Source organism: Episyrphus balteatus, chromosome 1 (genome assembly GCF_945859705.1).
Source record: "Episyrphus balteatus chromosome 1, idEpiBalt1.1, whole genome shotgun sequence".
Taxonomy (NCBI): Eukaryota; Metazoa; Arthropoda; class Insecta; order Diptera; family Syrphidae; genus Episyrphus; species Episyrphus balteatus.
In genome coordinates this window covers 164,290,610-164,311,685 of record NC_079134.1, presented here as the reverse complement: position 1 = coordinate 164,311,685, position 21,076 = coordinate 164,290,610, and the positions used below count along the sequence as shown (strand labels likewise).

The window sequence follows — 21,076 nt, the reverse complement described above, 5'->3', positions numbered from 1 at the left end:
ACGAGTCCTTGCACTGGTCCCTGAGCACCATTAGTTAATTGTCCAGCGGATTGTCCAAATGATCCACCTTGTTGTGGAACGGATCCTTGAGGTTGTCTATTGGGTCTTGGAGCACCTCCATTTGATGGTGCAGATGATCCACCTGATTGAGCAACGAGTCCTTGCACTGGTCCCTGAGCACCATTAGTTAATTGTCCAGCGGATTGTCCAAATGATCCACCTTGTTGTGGAACGGATCCTTGAGGTTGTCTGTTAGGTCTTTGAGCACCTCCATTTGATGGTGCAGATGATCCATCTGATTGAGGGACGAGTCCTTGCACAGGTCCTTGAGCACCATTAGTTAATTGTCCAGCGGATTGTCCAAATGATCCACCTTGTTGTGGAACGGATCTTTGAGGTTGTCTATTGGGTCTTGGAGCACCTCCATTTGATGGTGCAGATGATCCACCTGATTGAGCAACGAGTCCTTGCACTGGTCCCTGAGCACCATTAGTTAATTGTCCAGCGGATTGTCCAAATGATCCACCTTGTTGTGGTACGGATCCTTGAGGTTGTCTGTTAGGTCTTTGAGCACCTCCATTTGATGGTGCAGGTGATCCACCTGATTGAGCAACGAGTCCTTGCACAGGTCCTTGAGCACCATTAGTTAATTGTCCAGCGGATTGTCCAAATGATCCACCTTGTTGTGGAACGGATCCTTGAGGTTGTCTGTTAGGTCTTTGAGTACCTCCATTTGATGGTGCAGATGATCCACCTGATTGAGGACCGAGTCCTTGCACAGGTCCTTGAGCACCATTAGTTAATTGTCCAGCGGATTGTCCAAATGATCCACCTTGTTGTGGAACGGATCCTTGAGGTTGTCTGTTAGGTCTTTGAGCACCTCCATTTGATGGTACAGATGATCCACCTGATTGAGCAACGAGTCCTTGCACAGGTCCTTGAGCACCATTAGTTAATTGTCCAGCGGATTGTAAAAATGATCCACCTTGTTGTGGAACGGATCCTTGAGGTTGTCTGTTAGGTCTTTGAGCACCTCCATTTGATGGTGCAGATGATCCACCTGATTGAGCAACGAGTCCTTGCACAGGTCCTTGAGCACCATTAGTTAATTGTCCAGCGGATTGTCCAAATGATCCACCTTGTTGTGGAACGGATCCTTGAGGTTGTCTGTTAGGTCTTTGAGCACCTCCATTTGATGGTGCAGATGATCCACCTGATTGAGGAACGAGTCCTTGCACAGGTCCTTGAGCACCATTAGTTAACTGTCCAGCGGATTGTCCAAATGATCCACCTTGTTGTGGAACGGATCCTTGAGGTTGTCTGTTAGGTCTTTGAGCACCTCCATTTGATTGTGCAGGTGATCCACCAGATTGAGGACCGACTCCTTGAACTGGTCCTTGAGCACCGCCAATTAATTGTCCAGCTGGTCCTTGGGTACCTTCACTTGATTGTCCAGATGATCCAGCAATTCCGTGAGAGCTTCCAATTATTTGATCACCAGTTCCAATTGCTTGTTCACTAGCTTCTTGAGCGGATTCTTGAGCACTTCCACTTAATTGTGTAGCAACATCTGATGCTGATTTAATGCCATTTCCAGCAGTTTCAACTGCTTGTCCAGCGGCACCTTGAACACTTCCAACTGCTTGTTGAATTGTTCCCCCAGCAGATTTTTGAGCTTGATCAGCAACTCCTTGAGCACTTTCAATTGCTTGCCCAGTAGCTCCATCAACAGATCCACTGATCCCTTGGACACCTCCACCTTGAGCACTTCCACTGGCTTGTCCACCAACCCCCTGTGTCAATCCAGTGACTCCTTCATTACCTAATAGTTCAATGGAAAGAAGTCCACTTGCTTGTTCACCATGTCCTCTAGAATTTCCAAAAAGGCTTAAAGCATTTACTTGGAAGAACGCAAGAACTAAAACTAGCACTGTACTTGATTGAAAAAAACGCATTTAATTTTTTTATTTTTAAACTGAAACAAACTCTAAGAATTGTTACGGTAAACTGTTGGTATTTGACAAAAAATCTACTCCTTTTATACCGAAAAAACGGTTGTTTATTTGCTTTTCAGATTAAACTTTGGAAAATTTTTATAAACTTAAAAACAAATATTCCATATCTAAAAAAAAACAATAGTGGAATTTTTTTAAATGTATTTATCTACCAAAATGTTATTGTTTTAATAACAGATATTGTTAAGTAAATATAGACTTATAGTTTAAGTTTCGGTAAATATACAAATATTTTTTAAATTTTGCTGACGTAAAATAATAGTACAATTTGAATATTAGACTTTTAAGGCAATAAATTTCAGATAACGAAGTATTAACTAAATATGTTAATCCTAATTGTAATAAAGATCAAGCGTATAAAGTTAAAATAGCTCGGTTTTCTTGTCCATGCATTTTTATGCCAATGGATAAATCACAACGACTGGGTGGTCGCAAGAAATTTTAAAACAACTTCAGAAAGTGAACTGTTTTTGAAAAAATAAAACGAAAAGCATATTTATAAAAAGAAGAGGGTGTTTTTTTTAGAGCCAAGTAATGTGTGAGAAAAGTTCCATAACAGCTGACATAAATTTTGTTTCTTTTTGAACTTGGAGAAAAAGTTTCGTTTGTTAAAAGAACTAAGAGTCTAAAGAGTGTACAAAAATTATCCTGAATGAAAGGGTGTTTCTTTTTAAAGGAAAGTAGAAATTCAAAATTTGTATCAACTAAACTGAGACAAAAATGATACATAATTAAAATTAGTAAAATGTTTCATTTGCGACAAAAGCCAAAAATCTAAGCAGTCTATCAAAATATTTCAGGTAAAAGTGTGTTTTTTTCTGGAAAATATGAAAAAAATGTTGAATTTTCTGTTGGTATCGTATAGGAATCATGAATTAAATACGAAATAGCAATTTTTTCATTTTTACAATTTTTAAAATAGAATCTCAAGTGTCTATGCTATAAAAACAAAAAGAAAATTATGGCTCACCCTAATGTAATTTGGTAATAACGTTTATTTGGGAAAGAAACCAAATTTAAAGAGACCCTAAAAATAATTTTGTGTGAAAAGGTGTTTTTTTCTTCGAAGAAGTATTACCCCAATAGCCAATCATTCGTTAAGAACTTTAGTGTATTTGGAGCTAAAAATGAACCGATTTTTTTCGGTGAAAGGGTGTTTTTTTTGTGAAGCCTTTCCACTAAAAATTATAGCATGAGAATTTTTTTCTTGGATTCTATCCCAATTGTAACATTATCACCAAATTACATTAGGCATTAGGGTATCCCATACATTTTTTTTGTAATTAAAAAAAAATCACCCTTTTATCCATGATTTTTGGTTCCAATCTCAAAGTACTTGCTACTCTTTCATATCTTATCTTTTCATACCAGACGAAATGCAAATAAATACATAGTTTTTTTCATAAAAAATAAAATTTGTCTTTCATTTATAACTTATTTTTCTTTAAAGAAGTTATCTATTTGTCTTGAACTAATAGAAATAAAACTTAAATCTTAAAACATAACTAAATATTTGGAAAGCAGCAATTACGTCAATCTTTTAAGTTCAAAGTTATTAAGTTGAAAAAATATTATACTCAGTAAATTTTTGACGTTCATAAAATGTAAATATTTAAATTATTTACTTTATTTGCCCACTGAAGATAAAAAAATTATGTTTGAATTTTAGTGATGGCAGAAATATCAATACCTAACTGTTACCAGTAACCGGTTATTCGTTATTAACTGTTAGAATCAGAATTTCGTTAAATGCAGATCAAATTTGATATTTTTCTTATTAAAAAGAAAAGACCGCTATTTCCTCTTGTGAATGGCAATAGAAACAATTCTTTTATGCAGCAATAATTTTAAAAAAGTTTTAATTTATTTTTCTTTTGTTATCAAATTAAATAAATCAAAACAAAAAAATGTATATCAAAAGTTGAGAAATTAACGACCAAATCCTCCGATTCCTCCACCAAGACCACCGCCACCAACACCACCGCCGCCTAGTCCTCCAATTCCGAATTGATTGGGACTTGGTCCTTGTCCTTGACCACCTTGTCCTTGAGAACCACCTTGTCCTTGTCCACCACCTTGTTGACCACCTTGTTGATTACCTTGTTGACCACCTTGTCCAGCACCTTGTCCACTACCTTGTCCTCCAGCTCCTAAATGATTAAAGAATAAATTCAATCCAAGAGTTTGTCTCTTTGCTCGAAAAATGGCATCATCTTCAGCGTTTGCTCCAAAGTATGTCAAAACCAAAATGGCTACAGCAATGGTGAATACAAATCGCATTTTGTTTGTTTATTTTCCAATAAGATTGTAGTAACTCAAGTAACTTTGTTCTGAGACTGATGTTATTCAAAAAATTAACATTTCTTTTATATTATTTCAAAAAACTCTTAGTTAAGTTTTGATTTCTTTTAAACAATAAATATTTTATTAGCGAGAAAGTATATTGAAATAAAATGACACAGCAAATTTAAGTATGATTTGGATACATAAAATCTAAGTCAATTCGTATCATATTAAAAGAACTAGTTTGACCAAATAAATGCATGTTAATACTGTTTTTATTTGATTACTATATCCTCTAATTAATTGTTTGTCACAGCTAAATCAAAAATCGAAATGCATAGGTATCACTGGATTAAGAATTAAGATCGTATTAAGATAAAATCGAAGTAGAAAAAAAAAAATAAAAATACATTTTTATTGGAAATTGATCTATATAGAAAATCTAAAATGACAAATTATTTACCAATTAAATATGTAGTATTAAGGAATAAATTTGAGATTAGATAATACTCAAACACTTTTGTTTGGTATTCAAAGTAAGTACTGGGATTGATTCGTAAATTTTACCTCGAAATTTGGTGAACACAGATGAGTTTTGTTAGAATTACTTACACCCAAGCCGTTTAGGATTGGGAAAAAATCAAACTTGAGATTACAATTTTACATGATATTACGATGATGGAGAATGCCAAAAAAAGTGGCTCCGGCAATTCTGTCTGTCTGTCCGTCTGTGTTTTCCTTGAGCTCCATCTTAAAGTACTGGAGCGATTTTGATTAAAATTTTTGTGTGTAGTGTAAAACAAAAAAAATTCCTTTAAAAATGAATAAGGAAAATATTTTTCGTACCGTGATTAACTGTACCTGCCATAGAACAGTTTTTTTTATTTATGAGTTTCACGTAAAGGACGAAGCAGGTTTCGATCAAAATTTGTATACAGAAACGTTTAAACAATCGTTAAATGAAATTTTTTTTAAATTTTTGGATTTTTAAAAATTATTTCAATTTTTTTTTTTGAAGAATCAATTTTTTAAAATAGGTTGATGAATTTTATGGAAATTTCGTTTTTATGTGTTGAATAATATTTTCTTAAAAATAGCATACCAATTTTTTTTTTTGAAAATTGTTAGAAAATTTGTATAGATAAATAAAATTATTAAAATTATTCAATTTTTTTTTAAATTCATTTTTTATCAAAAATATCAAATATTAAATTTTACCTAATTTCTCGTTGAGCTTTAACCATAAGAGAAAATCCAAACAAAAACACAGAGAAAAATATGACCACCTAAAAACTAACAGATTGCCATATTGTTTTACCGCTCATATGTTTTATAAAAAAATCTTATTAAAAGCAACGATTAATAAGGTTTTTTTTATAAATATTTCTTATTATTTTTATAGAGAAAATCTTATTGAGTGAAAAGTTCATTTTTTTTGCAACTTGGCACTAAAACAAAAATCGCGATCAATATTTTCATATTGGTTTGGTTCAGGTGGTAAGGTGGGCGACTAATGATTTGAAGTCTCCAGTTCGATTCTCGGCCTGGTTGTCGTTTTTTTTTCTTTTCAAAACCCTTCAAGTGCAGATTTTAAAACAATAAGAAAAACCCGATTGTTTAAATAAGGTTTCCTTCTTGGATGAAAACCATAGAGAGATCATATTATTTTTGTTCTATTTTATGTGGTCTATTTTCTCTGTGAAGGTTTGTAATTTTACCTGAATGCACATGCCTGTTGATTTGGACTCATATCTTTAATTCATAACCAATTTCGAGACTTTGGTCAAAAAGTATCGGCTTCGGGACGTAAAAAAAATAGAAAAAAATGTTGGTTGGAAATAGCTATGTCAGGGGCAGGGCCTATAAGACACTTTTGGTTTTCAATTATGAAAATTGCTAAAAGAGACCTGTTTTTTGATATTTCACTTGAGGGGATTTTAGAAAAATTTTAAAATCCTTTTTTTTTGGCAAGGGGTAGGGGTAGGTACCGTTTGATTTTTTTTTAATAAGTAATTCTTTTACATAAATGCATACCCAGTTAACTGTGAACGTAGTTTACCAAAACTTGTTTCGAGAAGTTGTTAGTCAGCAGATGTTTGGATGCAAATAAATCAACAATCAAACATCCAAGAAAATTTTCAGTAAAAATTAATAGAGCCTAAAGATACCTTTATTTTGATGTCTCACTCGATGGATTTGAAGGAAATTTAAAAATAAAGATTTTTTTGCAAACACTTATATCAGGAAATTCAAATTACCTTGGTTATGGTTCAAGGGACTCCTTACACCCACCACCTGTCAAAATGCAGAAAAAAAACATGGCAACTCTGACTCCTGCCAGGATATGTGTTCAATGTATTGCACACTGAAAATTGCACTCATGACATTCGGTGAGAGAAGATCAATGTTTGGTGCGATCCTGCACTTAAAAGTAGACTATATCTAATCTAATCTATTGTAAAACTGAAACCATAAGGCTTTGTAGAGACTTTTAATTTAATATAATTCAAATGTTTCGACACATATTTTCTAAAAAAAAAAAAAATACATATACGTATTATTCAAATAGACAACTTTTTGAATTGAACTATAAACTTTAAACATGTTCTATTTATCTAATTCTAATTTAAGAAAAAAAAAATCAAATTCCTAGACCAATAAATCAAAATCAAAAGTTCAACTGAGATTTTATCTATTTTATTTCGGATTGCTTAACTTAATGACAGAACATACATAAGTTTCAAACTATAAAAAGGATGAAACTTCTTCAAATAAAAATAGTTTCACATTACTATTCTTTAAGATTGGATATTTTATAATAAAAAATGCGTTTTGTCTTGACTGTCTTTGTTTTAATCCTGGCATATTTCCAGTTCCAAGTGAATGCTAAAGATGATCCCCGACCTAAGAGACAAATAGGACTTGGATTGCAATTGTTTTATGGTGGTGGTGGACAGAATGGTCAAAATGGATTTGGTGGTGGACAAGGCGGTACTATCGGAGGCAACCAAGGTGGGTTTGGAGGTATTTCAAGTGGTTTTGGAAATCCACAAAATGGATATGGAAATGGTCAAGCAGGGCCTGGAAATGGACAGACTGGATTTGGCAATGGACAAGTTGGACTGGGAAATGGACAGGTCGGACTTGGAAATGGGCAAGTCGCAAATGGACAAGGTGGTTTCGGATCTGGACAAGCGGGGTTTGGCACTGCTCAATCGGGTTTTTCAACTGGACAAGCGGGGTTTGGACCTGGAAACAGTGGGTTCGGAAATGGACAAACGGGGTTTGGACCTGGACAAAGCGGGCTTGGGACTGGGCAAAACGGATTTGGAGCAGGGCAAAATGGTTTCAATAATGGAGGATTTGGTCAAGGAAATGGATTTCCTTGGGGACTCGGTGGACTTGGATTCGGTCGTTAATTTTCGATCTTTTTTTCAAATTTGACATTTGTTTCAACACTCTTCTCACACTTACTAATTAATACTTAAGCATTATTGTCCTGAATTGGAGGCTATAATTTGGTTCAGCTGAAAAAAATTTTAAAAATAAAATATTAATATAAATGAAAATGTGATTATTTTTATTATTTTCCCTTTACTTAACTAATTTGTGGTGTTCTATTGCCTATATTGCATTTTGGTAATGAAATATTACCATATGATTTGGTCATACGAATTGATGAGAATCAACAAGAACGAACATTTCCATACAAAATTGTAACTTCAGAATTTGAATTGAAGAACAAAAACAGTTGATTTTGAAAGTACATTTTTTATCCAATTTTAGCCGTATTTAATTTTTGTTGAAAGATATAGTATCTTCTTTTCTTTTTTATCATGTTCAATATCTATTAATTCTCAAAGGATAAAAATAGACCATTTTGTAAAAACATCAAAACATTTTTTTCCCTTTTTTGAATAGTTTTTCTAAGTCTTATACAATATTTTAGTTTAAAATTTTTTTAAAAGGACACATATTAATATTGAATTTAATTATCTACAAAAAATTACTTAATAATAATTTTCAAATTCGGCTTGCTTTTAAAGTTATTGACAAAAACTCAAAAAATAACAGAAAAAGTCGAAAATATTGATCGTTACAAAAATGGTCATATCTTTGTAATTTGTCTGTAAATTTTGAAGAAAATTATCTTTTAATCAGAAAGTGTACTACACATTAAAAGTTTAAAACTATGGGGATACGAAAGATTTTGATTTTTTTTTTTCAGTGATAAAGTTTTGTTTTTGAAATAACTATGATAAAAACTTCTAAGTTTTAATTCTTTTTATACCTAACAATTTCCCTAAAATTGGTGTTGATTTTTTTTTTAAATTGCTTAGTTAAAAAAAAAAATTTTTGTGATAAACAATCATAATCACCATAACCGAAAAACAAAAAAACATCTGTTTGTTTGCATAATAGAAAAACATTAAGCGCTAAAATAAACTTTAATATTTTTTATTTACTTAATTTATCTCAATAAACAAAAAAACCTAATATTTGCTATAAGATTAAGAAACATCTTGATGATGATTTAGAAAATTTCACACTGTTAAAAATGTTAGGGTAGTTTCTATGAAAATTTGGGCAACATCAATATTTTATTTAAATTTAAAACTTGTTTTACATTTCTAGATCCAATACAAGATTTGTTGAAATTTAATATTTTTGTATCATAAAACATGGATGTTCTGTAAAATTGAAGGGTAAAGAGTAAATTTTTATAAATAATAAAAATAAAAAGGCTTTGTTGTTTTTTTTAAATAAAATTTTATATTTCAACAAGATATTCCAATATTTCCAATTAAAATACAATATTTTTGAATAGTCTTGAAGTTACGAGTAAAAAAAAATCCAAATAAATCCAGGAATTAACGGCCCCAACCACCGCCACCGATTCCAGAGCTACCACCAATGCCACCACCAAGACCACCACCAAATGGGCTGCTCTGAGGACGACCTCCAGTACCGATTCCAGAGTTGCCACCAATTCCTCCGCCAAGTCCTCCGCCACCAGCACCTCCACGGCCAAGACTCAAATTCAATCCTAATTGTCTCTTTGATCGGGAGCCTTGTTTTTCTTCAGCATTAACTTGAAGACACGCCAGGACCAAAAATACAATAGCAAAAGTAAAGAAAAAACGCATCTTGATTTTTTTTTTGTTTCTAAAGAAATGTACAAACTTGACAAATTGTCGTTTGAAACTGATGATGGTAACGAATTGGGACTTCTTTTATACCCGAATTTCAAGCTAGTATTTGATGCTGAAATCCTTTTGACAAACAATTAAAAAGTTTTACTACTTAACAAATAACAGTTGCAACAATTTATTGATTAATGCATTCAAAGAAGATTGATACTTTTTTGGGTGACTAATTAGATAAAACTGAATTAAAGTTAAACAAGTTCCATTAAACTTATTCTAGTGAACTAAGAATCAAGCTTTAGTGAAAAATTCATCAATATTTGGTGCAACTGTAATTTTATTGATTGAGTTTGTTCTTGATTTGCAATAAATAATTTTATTGTTTTGAAAAAGATTTAAGCATAAAATACTAGGATGTATTTCAGAGTATAAAAGTAATCAAAATTTGGAACCATCATCAGTTTCAAACTACAATTCGTCAAGTTTGTACATTTCAAAAATTCAAAACAAGATGCGTTCTTCCTTAACTTTTGCTATCGTATTTTTGGTCCTGGCATGTCTTAAAGTTAATGCTGAAGAGGAACAAGGCTCTCGAGCAAAGAGGCAATTAGGATTGAATTTGAGTCTCGGCCGCGGAGGTGCTGGTGGCGGAGGACTTGGCGGAGGAATTGGTGGCAACTCTGGAATCGGTACTGGAGGCCGTCCTCAGAGCAGCCCATTTGGTGGTGGTCTTGGTGGTGGCATTGGTGGTAGCTCTGGAATTGGTGGCGGTGGTTGGGGCCGTTAATTCTTGGATTTGTTTGGATTTTCTTATTAATTTCAATTCTATTAATGTTAAGTATTGTATTTTATTTGGAAATATTGAAATGTCTTGTTGAAATATAATATGTACCTATTTGATTAAAAAAAGCGACAAAAACTTTTTATTTTAATCACTCGTACTTTAATTTAAATTTTATTTTTGCCACTTGGATGCTTAAAAGCCTTCATAGTGTGAGTAGCATGTTCGAAATCTTAGACCCAGATAGGTTTGGCTTGAGATCGAAGATCCACAAAATTATTGCATATTATTAAGTTCCTTACTTTGGCATAGATCCCTTGTGGAGGAATTAGAGAAAAATTTATATTATCTCAGAAATTGTAGCTAGTTAAATGCTAATTTGTAGTGGTACAAAATCAATCTTGTAGGTACATTTTTATGGGTAATTTTGTATTTCAATTTTTAATTTAAAAAATGCATTTCCGAACTGCTCGGAGAGTGGAAAAATTTTGAAAAAAATACTGTTTTTATTTTATTTATTTTTTTTTCAGTAGTTTTTTTTTTAAGGGTTAACCCCAAATTGTAGCTCAACACTTTTGGAAACATTCAATATTTTGTTAATGCAAGTTAGTTCAAAATTTAGCTTTCAATATACGAAAAAAATTCAAAATCCTTAAAATTTGTTTGCTGATTTTTAAGTAACCTAAACTAATTTTGCAGAAAACAAATCGGTGTTCAAAGTTTTAGTATTTAATTTGTTTTTGCAAAACAAATTTTTGAGTTTCACGTTTTTTAACGAGGAAAGTGTAGCGCAATACAACCAAAATTGTTATTCGGGCCGACTGCAAAAAACCAACTACCCGTTTGAAATTAAGTTTAGATACAAATTATTAAGGAATTCTGCTTTCTACCAAAACGCGTAGTACATGCTTCCAAAACGCGCCCAAAACGTGTCCAAAACGCGTCCGAATCACGTCTGAAACGTGTCCAAAACGCGTTCAAAATGCGTCCAAAACGCGCCCAAAATGCGTCCAAAACGCGCCTGAAACGCGTCCAAAACGTGCCCAAAACGCGTTCAAAACGCGTCCAAAGCGCGTTCAAAATGCGTCCAAAACGCGTCGGTAACGCGTTCAAAACGCGCCCAAAACGATCCCAAAACGCGTCCAAAATGCGTTCAAAACGCGTCCCAAACGCGCCCAAAACGCATCCAAAACGCGTCCAAAACGCGTCTGAAACGCGTCCAAAACGCTTCTGAAAAGATTCCAAAATGTGTCAAAAACGCGCCTGAAACGCTTCCAAAACGCGTCCAAAATGCGTCTGAAACTTTGCAAATGGAACTTAAATCATTTTCGAAATTAAATTTTTAGCTCTTAAAAGAACTGTTTTGGCACATAAGTTTTCTTTTACATAAAGAACTTGCTAATTTACATCTACATATATGCTTCTGAAAAGCTATAGTTTTAGACGAGAAAATTATTTGAAATCACCGAACTCTGATAAATAATTTCTTATAAATGTTTGTTCTTGTTGATTCTCATGAATTCGTATGACCAAAATGAATTGAAAAATTATCTCTGCGTTATGTTTATGTATTTTACATTTGAAACCAAGCAATATATTCGGTTAAAGAAGAAGTATACTTTTTTCTTTTGTGTATAAATGGACTCTATCAGCAATGACTGCGTTTCGCATAATATTAGGAATTACCCTTATAACCTCTCTTAAATTAGTAGAATTAGGGTCTTGAATGCCTTTGATATTGTAAAAAGTCATAAGTGATTTATTGTCAATTAAAAAATATTTATTTGAACTGATAAGAACGTTTTATTAAAATTAAATTGCAATATTTTAGCGAGGAATCGAGGTAAATTTTGAAAAATTCAAATAAATCCAGAATTAACGGCCAAATCCTGATCCCAAACCTCCGAGTCCACCAAGTCCTCCCTGACCGCCTTGTTGCCCTTGACCTCCTTGTCCACCTTGTCCTTGTCCGCCTTGTCCTTGTCCACCTTGTCCTTGACCACCAGCTAATCCACCAAGTGCACCAGGTTCACCATCATAAAATACATTTAAAGTAAGTAAGGGTCGTTCCGGTTGTGGTTGTGGTTGCGTTTGTTCTTGTTGTTGTTGTTGCCTCTTAACACGACCACCTTCTGAATTTGCTTGAAGGCATGCAAGGACCAAAAAGATCATAGCAAATGTCAAAAACGAACGCATCTTGTTATTTGTTTTTCTAAAGTAATGCACAAACTTGAGGAATTGTGGTTTGAGACTGATGATGGTTCTAAATTTGAAACTGCTTATATACTCTGAAATACATGTCAGTTTGATTATGCTAAAATTTTAAGAAAGACAAACAATAAATAATTTTATGACAATTAAAGAAATAACAGATCATTTGATTGACAAATTAAACAATTAAATACTGTTGCAAATACATTACTGATTAATGTGTTGAGCGTTGTTATTTGGTAGAATTAGAATAATAGAACTTGTTTGTGGGTAAGGTTGGATTTATTAATCATTATTAAGTGGAATGCAATTCTTGGATCAAATTCACTGGGCTGGAACAAAATTTCAATTTTCCTCTTCTAAACTTTAGCAAAATTAAATGCATTTCAGGGTATATAAACAGTTCCAAATTTAGAACCATCATCACTTTCAAACCATAATTCCTCAAGCTTGTGCATTTCTTTAGAAAACCAATAACAAGATGCGTTCGTTTTTTACTTTTGCTATGCTCTTCTTGATCCTTGCATGCCTTCAAGTAAATTCAGAAGGTGCTCGTGTTAAGAGGCAACAGCAACAACAACAGCAAACGCAACCGCAACCGCAACCTCAAACACAACCGGAACAACCCGTACTTACTTTAAATTTATTTTATGATGGTGAACCTGGTGGACTTGGTGGATTAGCTGGTGGTCAAGGACAAGGTGGACAAGGACAAGGCGGACAGGGACAACAAGGTGGTCAGGGACAACAAGGCGGTCAGGGAGGACTTGGTGGGCTCGGAGGTTTGGGATCAGGATTTGGCCGTTAATTCTGGATTAATTTGAATTTTTCAAAACTTACCTCGATTCTTCACAATAATATTGCAATTAAATTTTAAAAATACGTTCTATTCAAATAAATGCTGGATTAAAAAGAAACATTTATGTGTTTGTACTTACTCAAAGATATGCAAGAATTATTATAATGTGTCCTAACTGAAAATAGGTCTGTTTAAGGGGTTATATCTAGTTGTAAGTGCGAAAAAACGTTCTTTTTTGCGGATTTTTTGTGAAGAGGCATTTCATTATACAAACATAAAGAATACATATCCCTATAGCAAATTTAATGTATAAAAAGAATTCGTTGTGTATTTAAAAAAATATTGGGTTCCGTTATTTTTGTAGTAGATCTCCTAGACGACCTCCAAAAAAAGCTGTCTGGCGGTGAGCAAGATATCTCTGATACAAATCACCCAAAATTGAAAAATCCAAAATATTCAATTCCAGGATAGACAAATGCAGGTAATGAACGAAGGAGTAGTCAAAATTTTGATTTTTGACAAAATGGCGGCTTCTCAAAGACAAAAATCGTTTATTTCACAAAAATTTACACTTTAAAATGGCATAAAAAATTATTGTCAAAAACCTTTTTCCTTCGTTCATTACCTGACAAAAATATCAAAGAAAATTCAGTAAAAATTTCAAGCCGATCGGTCCAGCCGTTCCGGAGTAATCGTGCTCACCGCCAGACACATTTTTTTTGGAGGTCGTCTAGGAGATCTACTACAAAAATAACGGAACCCAATATTTTGTACTGGAGCAAACTAATTTTCAAGATTTTGCATATTCAGATTGTGAACTTTATCACATTTATTTAACTAATTGAATTCGGTGCTGCTTCACTCATTGCTTACTTAGCTTTTTGAGGTGAATTATTGGCGAGTTCTATAATTTACTTTTACATCATCAAGAACTACATCATCATAAACTCCTTGTTTACAAACAATACTTTAACTATACCGCTTTTTGATTTGTTGTATCTTCAAAAGTTTGTTTTGGATAGTCTTACCTATATGTTTTGGTTAAATGCATATTCCTGAGTCACATTTCATCTAAGTCAAATGAGCATTAAAATTGAAACAAGTTCTATTAATCTGAATTTGGTCACCCAAATATCAATCCGATGCAGTTATTAAAAGAGTTAAAGTGCAACTGTTATTTTATTGTCTCTGTGTTTATTCATTAACTGTAATAAAATGTTTATTGTTTAAATAAACAGTAAAATCATGAGACACTGACTTGCATTTCAAAGTATGTTCTATGTATACAGGGTGATTCAGGAGTATTGTGCCATGGTGTGTAGATTGGGTCAAGACAAGAAAAAAATCGTATGGGAGGGGGGATCTATTCCCCCTCGTTTAGCGTGGAGGGGCAGTTATTTAAAATATATTCAGGTTAAATAAAATATTCATCAAAAAAATTAACCAAAAACATAATTTTTGTATCCTTGTTTTTCTGTTTTCTTTTTTTCTTTACAAAGTTTGTATAACATACTTTCTTTAGTTTTTTTTTTCATAATTGTATTTGATACATCGGAAGTTAGGGAACCAAACCTCTTATATTTAGAAAGAAAAACCAAATATGTAGCTATTTTTTTTGAAAATGTTCTTAAAAACCCAATAAAAAAGGATCAAGTAGGTATTTATAAATTCAAAATGATCTTTATTAATTTTTATTTTCAATTTTCAAATGAAAAAGTATTTAAACTGATCAACCACTCAAGCCATCCCATCCTTTGCCTGCTCTATTATTTAATCCACTTTGTCTTATATCTGATGCACCTGGTTTGCGTACTCCAGCTCCATAACTACTCGAAGGTCGACGGACACCACCACTTCCCGTTTTCAATTGCCTTGGTCCTCGAAAATTTGAGTCTTCAGCATCAACTTGGAAAAAAACCAAGAAAAATACCATCAATACCGCAAATAATGTAAGAAGGATGCGCATTTTTTAAATATATTTTTATTTCAGGAAGACAAGGTACTTAAAGACTTTACAACGAAAGAATACAAACATACTGAAATTGCATTCCTTTTTATATCAATTGCCGGACGCATCGCAAGTTTTTTTTATTCTTTTGCGATATAATCAAAGTAAATAACCTCAAATTGTTTGAACCTTTTAATTATGCGATAGGATTGCGTTTTTAAACATTTTCAACATTCACAACTTGTTCTTACAAGGCTTTGGAGAATTATATAAATTGTTTTAATAAAACTTATTATACAGGGTGATTCAGGAGTAATGTGCCAAAAAGCTAGAGCGTGTAGGTTGGGTCGAGACAAGAGACCTTAGAATTTTGTTTACTATGTCTGGGACGCCCACCGCCCAAGGATTCTAGCAAGGATTTGAACTTAAAATAACAAAAAATGACTTTTTACTTTCCAATAAGAATTTAATATTTTACTGAACATTTTTAGTATACAATTTCGGCCTGGTTTAAATCTGAGCTTTTCCAAAAATAGTTACCCATAAAAATCTCAAATTAACTGCTGTGTGTACTTGCTTATACACTTTTATTAACATAATTTATATAAGTTCTCCAAAGCCAAGTTGTGCAGGTTGAAACTGATTAAAAATCGGTAATCATATCATTATAATTAAAAGGTTCAAATAAGTTAAGGTTATTTTTATTTTGATTATATTATCACAAAAGAATAAAAAAAAAACTTGCGATACGTCCGGCAATTGATATAAAAAGAAGTGCGTGCAATTTACATTTTGTATTCACTCGTTGTAGTATCAACTTTTTAAAATAAAAATATTTACAATAATGCGTATCCTTCTTACATTTACGCTATTGATGGTATTTGCCTCGGTTTTTTTCCACGTTGATGCTGAAGACACACATGTTCGAGGACCAAGGCAATTGAAAACGGGAAGTGGTGGTGTCCGTCGACCTTCGAGTAGTTATGGAGCTGGAGTACGCAAACCAGGAGTGGGAAGTGCATCAGATATAAGACAAAGGGGGTTAAATAATAGAGCAGGTAAAGGATTTGGTGGTGGTATTGGCGGGTGATCAATTCACTTTCCTTACCTACATAAAAAATAAAGAACTTTTGTTTTGTAAACACTTCATGCTTTTATATTATTATTTTTCTATATATATTTTTTAATAAAAATTTTTAACACATTCGAAACGTCGGATTGGATAACATAAAATTCGATATGACCTCAAGCCCAGAATTTGAATTTTATTTTTTGAACCTTTTTGTAAAACTATTTGCTTGAATAAAATTTTGATCTCCATTTAAAATCTTCTTGACCTAAGAAGAACTTTTTCTTGCAATTTGTTAGGGCACATGCATGGTCATTATCAAGCTCCTGTATTATAAATCTCAGTAGCAGGTTACAGGTCCATTTGTTGTGGAATATGGCCTGTTTACAGCATTCAGAGAACCTCCTTCAAGAGCTTTTGAGTACCATAATGCTTCCGCGGAATACCCAAAAAGTTTGGACAACCACAGCCACCTAGATGTTCTCGAAGGGATTTCCTTGCCTAGAGTTCCTAACTTTGTTTGGAATCAAAGAAGGACAATGTTTTTCAGAATAAACTATTTTTTTTTCACAAAAAACCAAAAATAATTTTTTATATTCTCAGCAAAATTTTAAGAAAATAAACATTAACTATAGTTGCAGCGGTCTGATGTGATAAGCGTCTGAATTTTGTCCGATTTTTTTAAAATCAAGCGTGGAAACTTTTTTGTTTTTTTCTAATTTTTCGGCAAAACTTTGATAATTTTATGTTTGTATTTGTTCAATAACGAAATGTGCATCGCGTAGATATCAAAATATAAACATTTCAACACAGCCATATCAAACAAATTTTTCGCTTATTTTTTCTTGGAGAGTTTTTTTCTAACCTCATTTCCTCCGCTTTCTTTTGCTTAATATTTTTGTAAAATTTTAATGGCAATCTTTAAAAACCCACAAAATTAACTAATTTAAAGGTAGTGGACCATGCCCTTCACTGGGTGGGTATACATTAGCCAAAAGCATCAGGGTCATCAAGATTAAAATCGTTTTTCTTTTTCATAATTTAGGCTCATTAAATTTACAGATTTCATTACTTTACGATTTTTCACATTCTGAAAACTAAAGCACGTTTACATGTTTTTGTTTCATTAAATCGTAAATACTGAACAAATAATGAACAACTTTTGAAATAATGAACATTTATATGTTTTTGAATACAAAATAATTCATAATGAACATGTACTATAAATAATGAAAAAAAGTAAAGTAAATAATTTTAGCTGACTAATTGAGTTTTTTTTAACCACAAACGCTAATTTTTTTTCCAAACCTGCCTGGTTGAATTGCCCAAGGTAAGCCTAGTATAGCCCAATTTTTTATTTTCGCTATCCTAGGCTTAGTTTAAAAAAAAAAATGAAAAAAAGTAGGTACGCATACACCACAGTGACCTTTTAAATTTATAATTAAAAAAAAAATAAATTCACTGGTGTGGGAATTCCGCCTCAATTAATTATTTGACTTAGAATTTTTACTTGATTGAATGTAGTCCATATAACATTCCCATATAAAATGGTGTGAAGGTATTTCTTTTTCAGTACAAGAATAAAACTTTTAAGACATTTCTGAACTATCCTTGGTAATTCCTACAATTTACATCACTTTCTTTCGTTAGCCCACCCTTAGTTCAAAAATTATGACAAAAAAAAACTTTTTTCAAATTACCAACCTATTACAAATCAAAATTTGTTTTTTTTTTTTCAGTGTAAAAATTTTCCTTTTTCCAAAAACGCGTTGTATTAAGATTTTATACAATTTTCAAAAAACACGTTCTCGGATTTTTAAAAAATATTTCAAATGTACAAGAAATCAAATGGCTTACTTGGTTTTGTGTAAAAAATCATTAAAAACGGTGTTGAATTAATTACAAAATCTAAGTTTTAATATTAGAGTTACTTTAAACATAAGAGCAAGTACGTGCGATCCCAGTCGTGCATTTTATTTCTTTGGGAAAAAAAGAGTTTTCACCAAATTGTTCTTTCTAAACAAAATCAATCATTCGGTCGCGTAGTCAAAAAATCGCACTCAAAAAATTGAACATGAACATGAACATTTTAAAAGATAAATTTGGCTAACATCTGCTATCGCGGTCAGTATTTACGTTTATAGAATCAATAAAAAAAAATATTTAAAACCAGTCCGAAGTACGCAAATGTATGTATAATTTATATTGAAATTATCAAAACTTATGTCAATCTTCTGTAAATAACAAGTTGTGGAGATTGAAATAACCGATAATTGCATCATATCGTAAATTTAAGGTTCAAACAAGTTAGCAAAATGGTCGTAAGATATTTTTAAAAAAAGAATTATATTTAGTATAAAATTTCATGCAGCTTATATAAAAAGCAGTTCAATTTTATGATCATTTACACTTTTAAGTAAAAAGTCTTTCAGTAAACGTCTTGAAACAGCAAAATGCGCTTCTTTCTAACATTTACTTTACTCGTACTCGTCTTGGTATTTCTCCAAGTTGATGCTGATGGTGCTGGCCGTCAACCTAGTATTGGAAGTGGAGGTCGCCGACCTGGAAGTAGTGGATTAAGCAGCAGAAAAGGAAAAGGAGGTGGTAGTAGTTTTGGTGGTGGTTTTGGAGGTGGTGTTGGAGGTGGTGATTTTGGGAAGTAATTTCTTCAGAAAAAATTTAAACTTTTTAAGAAATAAAAGTTAAAAACTATTTTGAAAAATAAAAAATTTGTAAAAGGAATTTTTTGGCGTTTTAATAGTTCTTGATGTCTAAATTTAATGTAATAATGTTATCTCTTTCATCTCCCCCCTCACTCAGAAAAAATTGTGAAAAGAGAAAATATCCACCTTAAAATGTTTGAACATTTTAGGTAGGTAAATCAAAAGTGTGACAATGAGTACTACTAAAGCTTTAGAAAATAAATAAAATGCTAGACTGGGGTCGCACGTACTTGCTCTTGCACTTTTATGTTAGTTTACTTATATATTTTAAGAGCTGACTCTATATAAATAAAAATTTGTATTTGACTTTTTTTAGAAAAAATAAAAATGCAGTTTTATTGCAATTGCTTTGAATATTACGTCTGGAATCAATCAAAATCGTTAGAGTCGTTTTCGAGATATGTGGTTTAAATTGAAAAATTTTTATGGGAGCTACACTTTCTAAGCGACCAACTTTCAGAATTCCATAAAAATCATCTGTACCAAATTTGAAAACCTGTTTAGGATGTGGAAATGTGTACAGATGGACGCACAGACGCACAGACGGACGGACGGAATTGCGAGACCCACTTTTTCGGAGTTCTCCATCATCGTAAAAAGCTCAATTTTTTTTTTCGACACGAAACCAATACTTGCCCTATAGAGCAAGTAAAAAGTGACAAGGTTCCTGAAAAGCTTTATTGGTACCTACTTCTTCTTGCTTCTGCAAACAATCAAAATTGTTAGTTGGGCTTCCTACTGCCCATTTTACCTCTGTTTACCCTATTTGAAATTATTTTAATTTGTGGTGATTGGAGAAAATGAAGGCAACAAGTATTCTTCTTCAAAATTTGAACATTTCATGGCTAACGTCTGATGGCTTTTTAAATTCACTAACAAAAATATATCAATCAAAAACAAATTCAAAACCCAATTCATGCATTCATGCAATATTTACCTACTATATTCAAGTTATGCATTCTTAAAAAAAAAAGTTGAGATAACAATTTTCTATTGTATAACGATGATAGATACAGCGAAAAAAGTGGGTCTTGAAAGTCCGTCCGACTGACAGACGGATGTCTGTCGGTCTGTAGGTATATGGAATTACAGCCTAAACGGATGGGCTGATCTACTTCAAACTTGGCATGTAGCAGTTTTTGGATCCTGTACAGAGGGATTTTCGGAATTAGTTTTTTTGGACCAAAAATTGCGGTACTAATTTTGGAAAAGTTTAATTTTCTCAAAAACTGCTCCTGCGATTTTGATTAAAAAATTCAATAGTTTTAAAACACGATCTATCTTTTGATGAAAAAAAACCTGCCATAGGACAGGTTTTTAAATTTTTTAATACATCCCAAATTACTGGTTAAAATGTAATGATTTTTTAAATGTAAAAGCATTTATATAGCCTTAATTATAAATCATTTGAATTTTTTCGAATAGTGATATTGAATTTTTTTGAAATTTTAGTTTTAGGTCTGAAGGCTTAGAAGGCTTGCTACAAAATGGCATACTAAATTTTAAAATAAATTTTTTTTTCAAAAATTATTCATAAAAAATTACTTTTAAAAAAACGGCTTTAACAAAAAAAACTGCATACTTGTTTTTTAGCTCAATTTAATTTCAGATGCTGTTTTATTCCTTATTGAAAAACGAATTTTATGTTTTTTAATTTTGTTTTTTTTTTTTATAAACTAAGCGTTCACCAAATTTTCATATAAAAAGTCTTAAAAATTTTAGCAACTTTAACTCTAAGAATTTTAAATTTTGAATGGTTTAAATAATAAACGAAATTTATAATGTTCTTTGTTTTTCTTTTTATTCTTCACTTTTTTTCTGAAACTCATCGGAATCGATATAGAATAATTTTCACTTATCCACCCCATCCACCTCTGCCACTTCGTCCACTTGATCCACCAAGTCCGATACCGTATCCACTGCCAACACTGGGTCTGCGTCCTCCACCTCCAATACTAGATTGACGGCCACCTCCGCTACCCCTACCACCTTGCAATTGGCCTGTTGCTCGAGCATCAACTTGGAATAATACGAAGACTAGAACTAACACGGTAAAAGTTAGAAAGAAACGCATTTTATTGTTCCAAAGAAGTTTACTAA

General features: G+C 32.4%; 7 protein-coding genes across 7 annotated transcripts; 3 read left to right on the top strand and 4 right to left on the bottom strand.

Annotated features, from left to right (window-relative positions):
* Positions 1 to 711: 711 nt before the first annotated feature.
* Positions 712 to 1,955, bottom strand: LOC129911922 (dermokine-like). Its single transcript, XM_055989943.1, has 2 exons — positions 778 to 1,955; positions 712 to 727 (listed from the first exon to the last, which is right to left on the bottom strand). The coding sequence occupies exons 1-2, from the start codon at positions 1,953 to 1,955 to the stop codon at positions 712 to 714; spliced, it is 1,194 nt and encodes a 397-aa protein (XP_055845918.1).
* A 1,989-nt stretch (positions 1,956 to 3,944) lies between these two features.
* On the bottom strand, positions 3,945 to 4,295 carry LOC129911916 (uncharacterized). The gene has a single exon (XM_055989928.1). It carries the CDS (start codon positions 4,293 to 4,295, stop codon positions 3,945 to 3,947), a length of 351 nt encoding a protein of 116 aa, XP_055845903.1.
* A 2,828-nt stretch (positions 4,296 to 7,123) lies between these two features.
* On the top strand, positions 7,124 to 7,717 carry LOC129911908 (ATP-dependent RNA helicase glh-2-like). Its single transcript, XM_055989918.1, has one exon. The coding sequence runs from the start codon at positions 7,124 to 7,126 to the stop codon at positions 7,715 to 7,717; it is 594 nt and encodes a 197-aa protein (XP_055845893.1).
* Positions 7,718 to 9,169: 1,452 nt separating this feature from the next.
* Positions 9,170 to 9,445, bottom strand: LOC129911900 (acanthoscurrin-2-like). The gene has a single exon (XM_055989905.1). The coding sequence runs from the start codon at positions 9,443 to 9,445 to the stop codon at positions 9,170 to 9,172; it is 276 nt and encodes a 91-aa protein (XP_055845880.1).
* Positions 9,446 to 9,956: 511 nt separating this feature from the next.
* LOC129911891 (acanthoscurrin-2-like) lies at positions 9,957 to 10,232 on the top strand. The gene has a single exon (XM_055989895.1). The coding sequence runs from the start codon at positions 9,957 to 9,959 to the stop codon at positions 10,230 to 10,232; it is 276 nt and encodes a 91-aa protein (XP_055845870.1).
* Positions 10,233 to 12,101: 1,869 nt separating this feature from the next.
* LOC129911885 (probable H/ACA ribonucleoprotein complex subunit 1) lies at positions 12,102 to 12,422 on the bottom strand. Its single transcript, XM_055989882.1, has one exon. The coding sequence runs from the start codon at positions 12,420 to 12,422 to the stop codon at positions 12,102 to 12,104; it is 321 nt and encodes a 106-aa protein (XP_055845857.1).
* Positions 12,423 to 12,918: 496 nt separating this feature from the next.
* On the top strand, positions 12,919 to 13,245 carry LOC129911880 (probable H/ACA ribonucleoprotein complex subunit 1). The gene has a single exon (XM_055989869.1). The coding sequence runs from the start codon at positions 12,919 to 12,921 to the stop codon at positions 13,243 to 13,245; it is 327 nt and encodes a 108-aa protein (XP_055845844.1).
* The last annotated feature ends 7,831 nt before the right edge of the window (positions 13,246 to 21,076 follow it).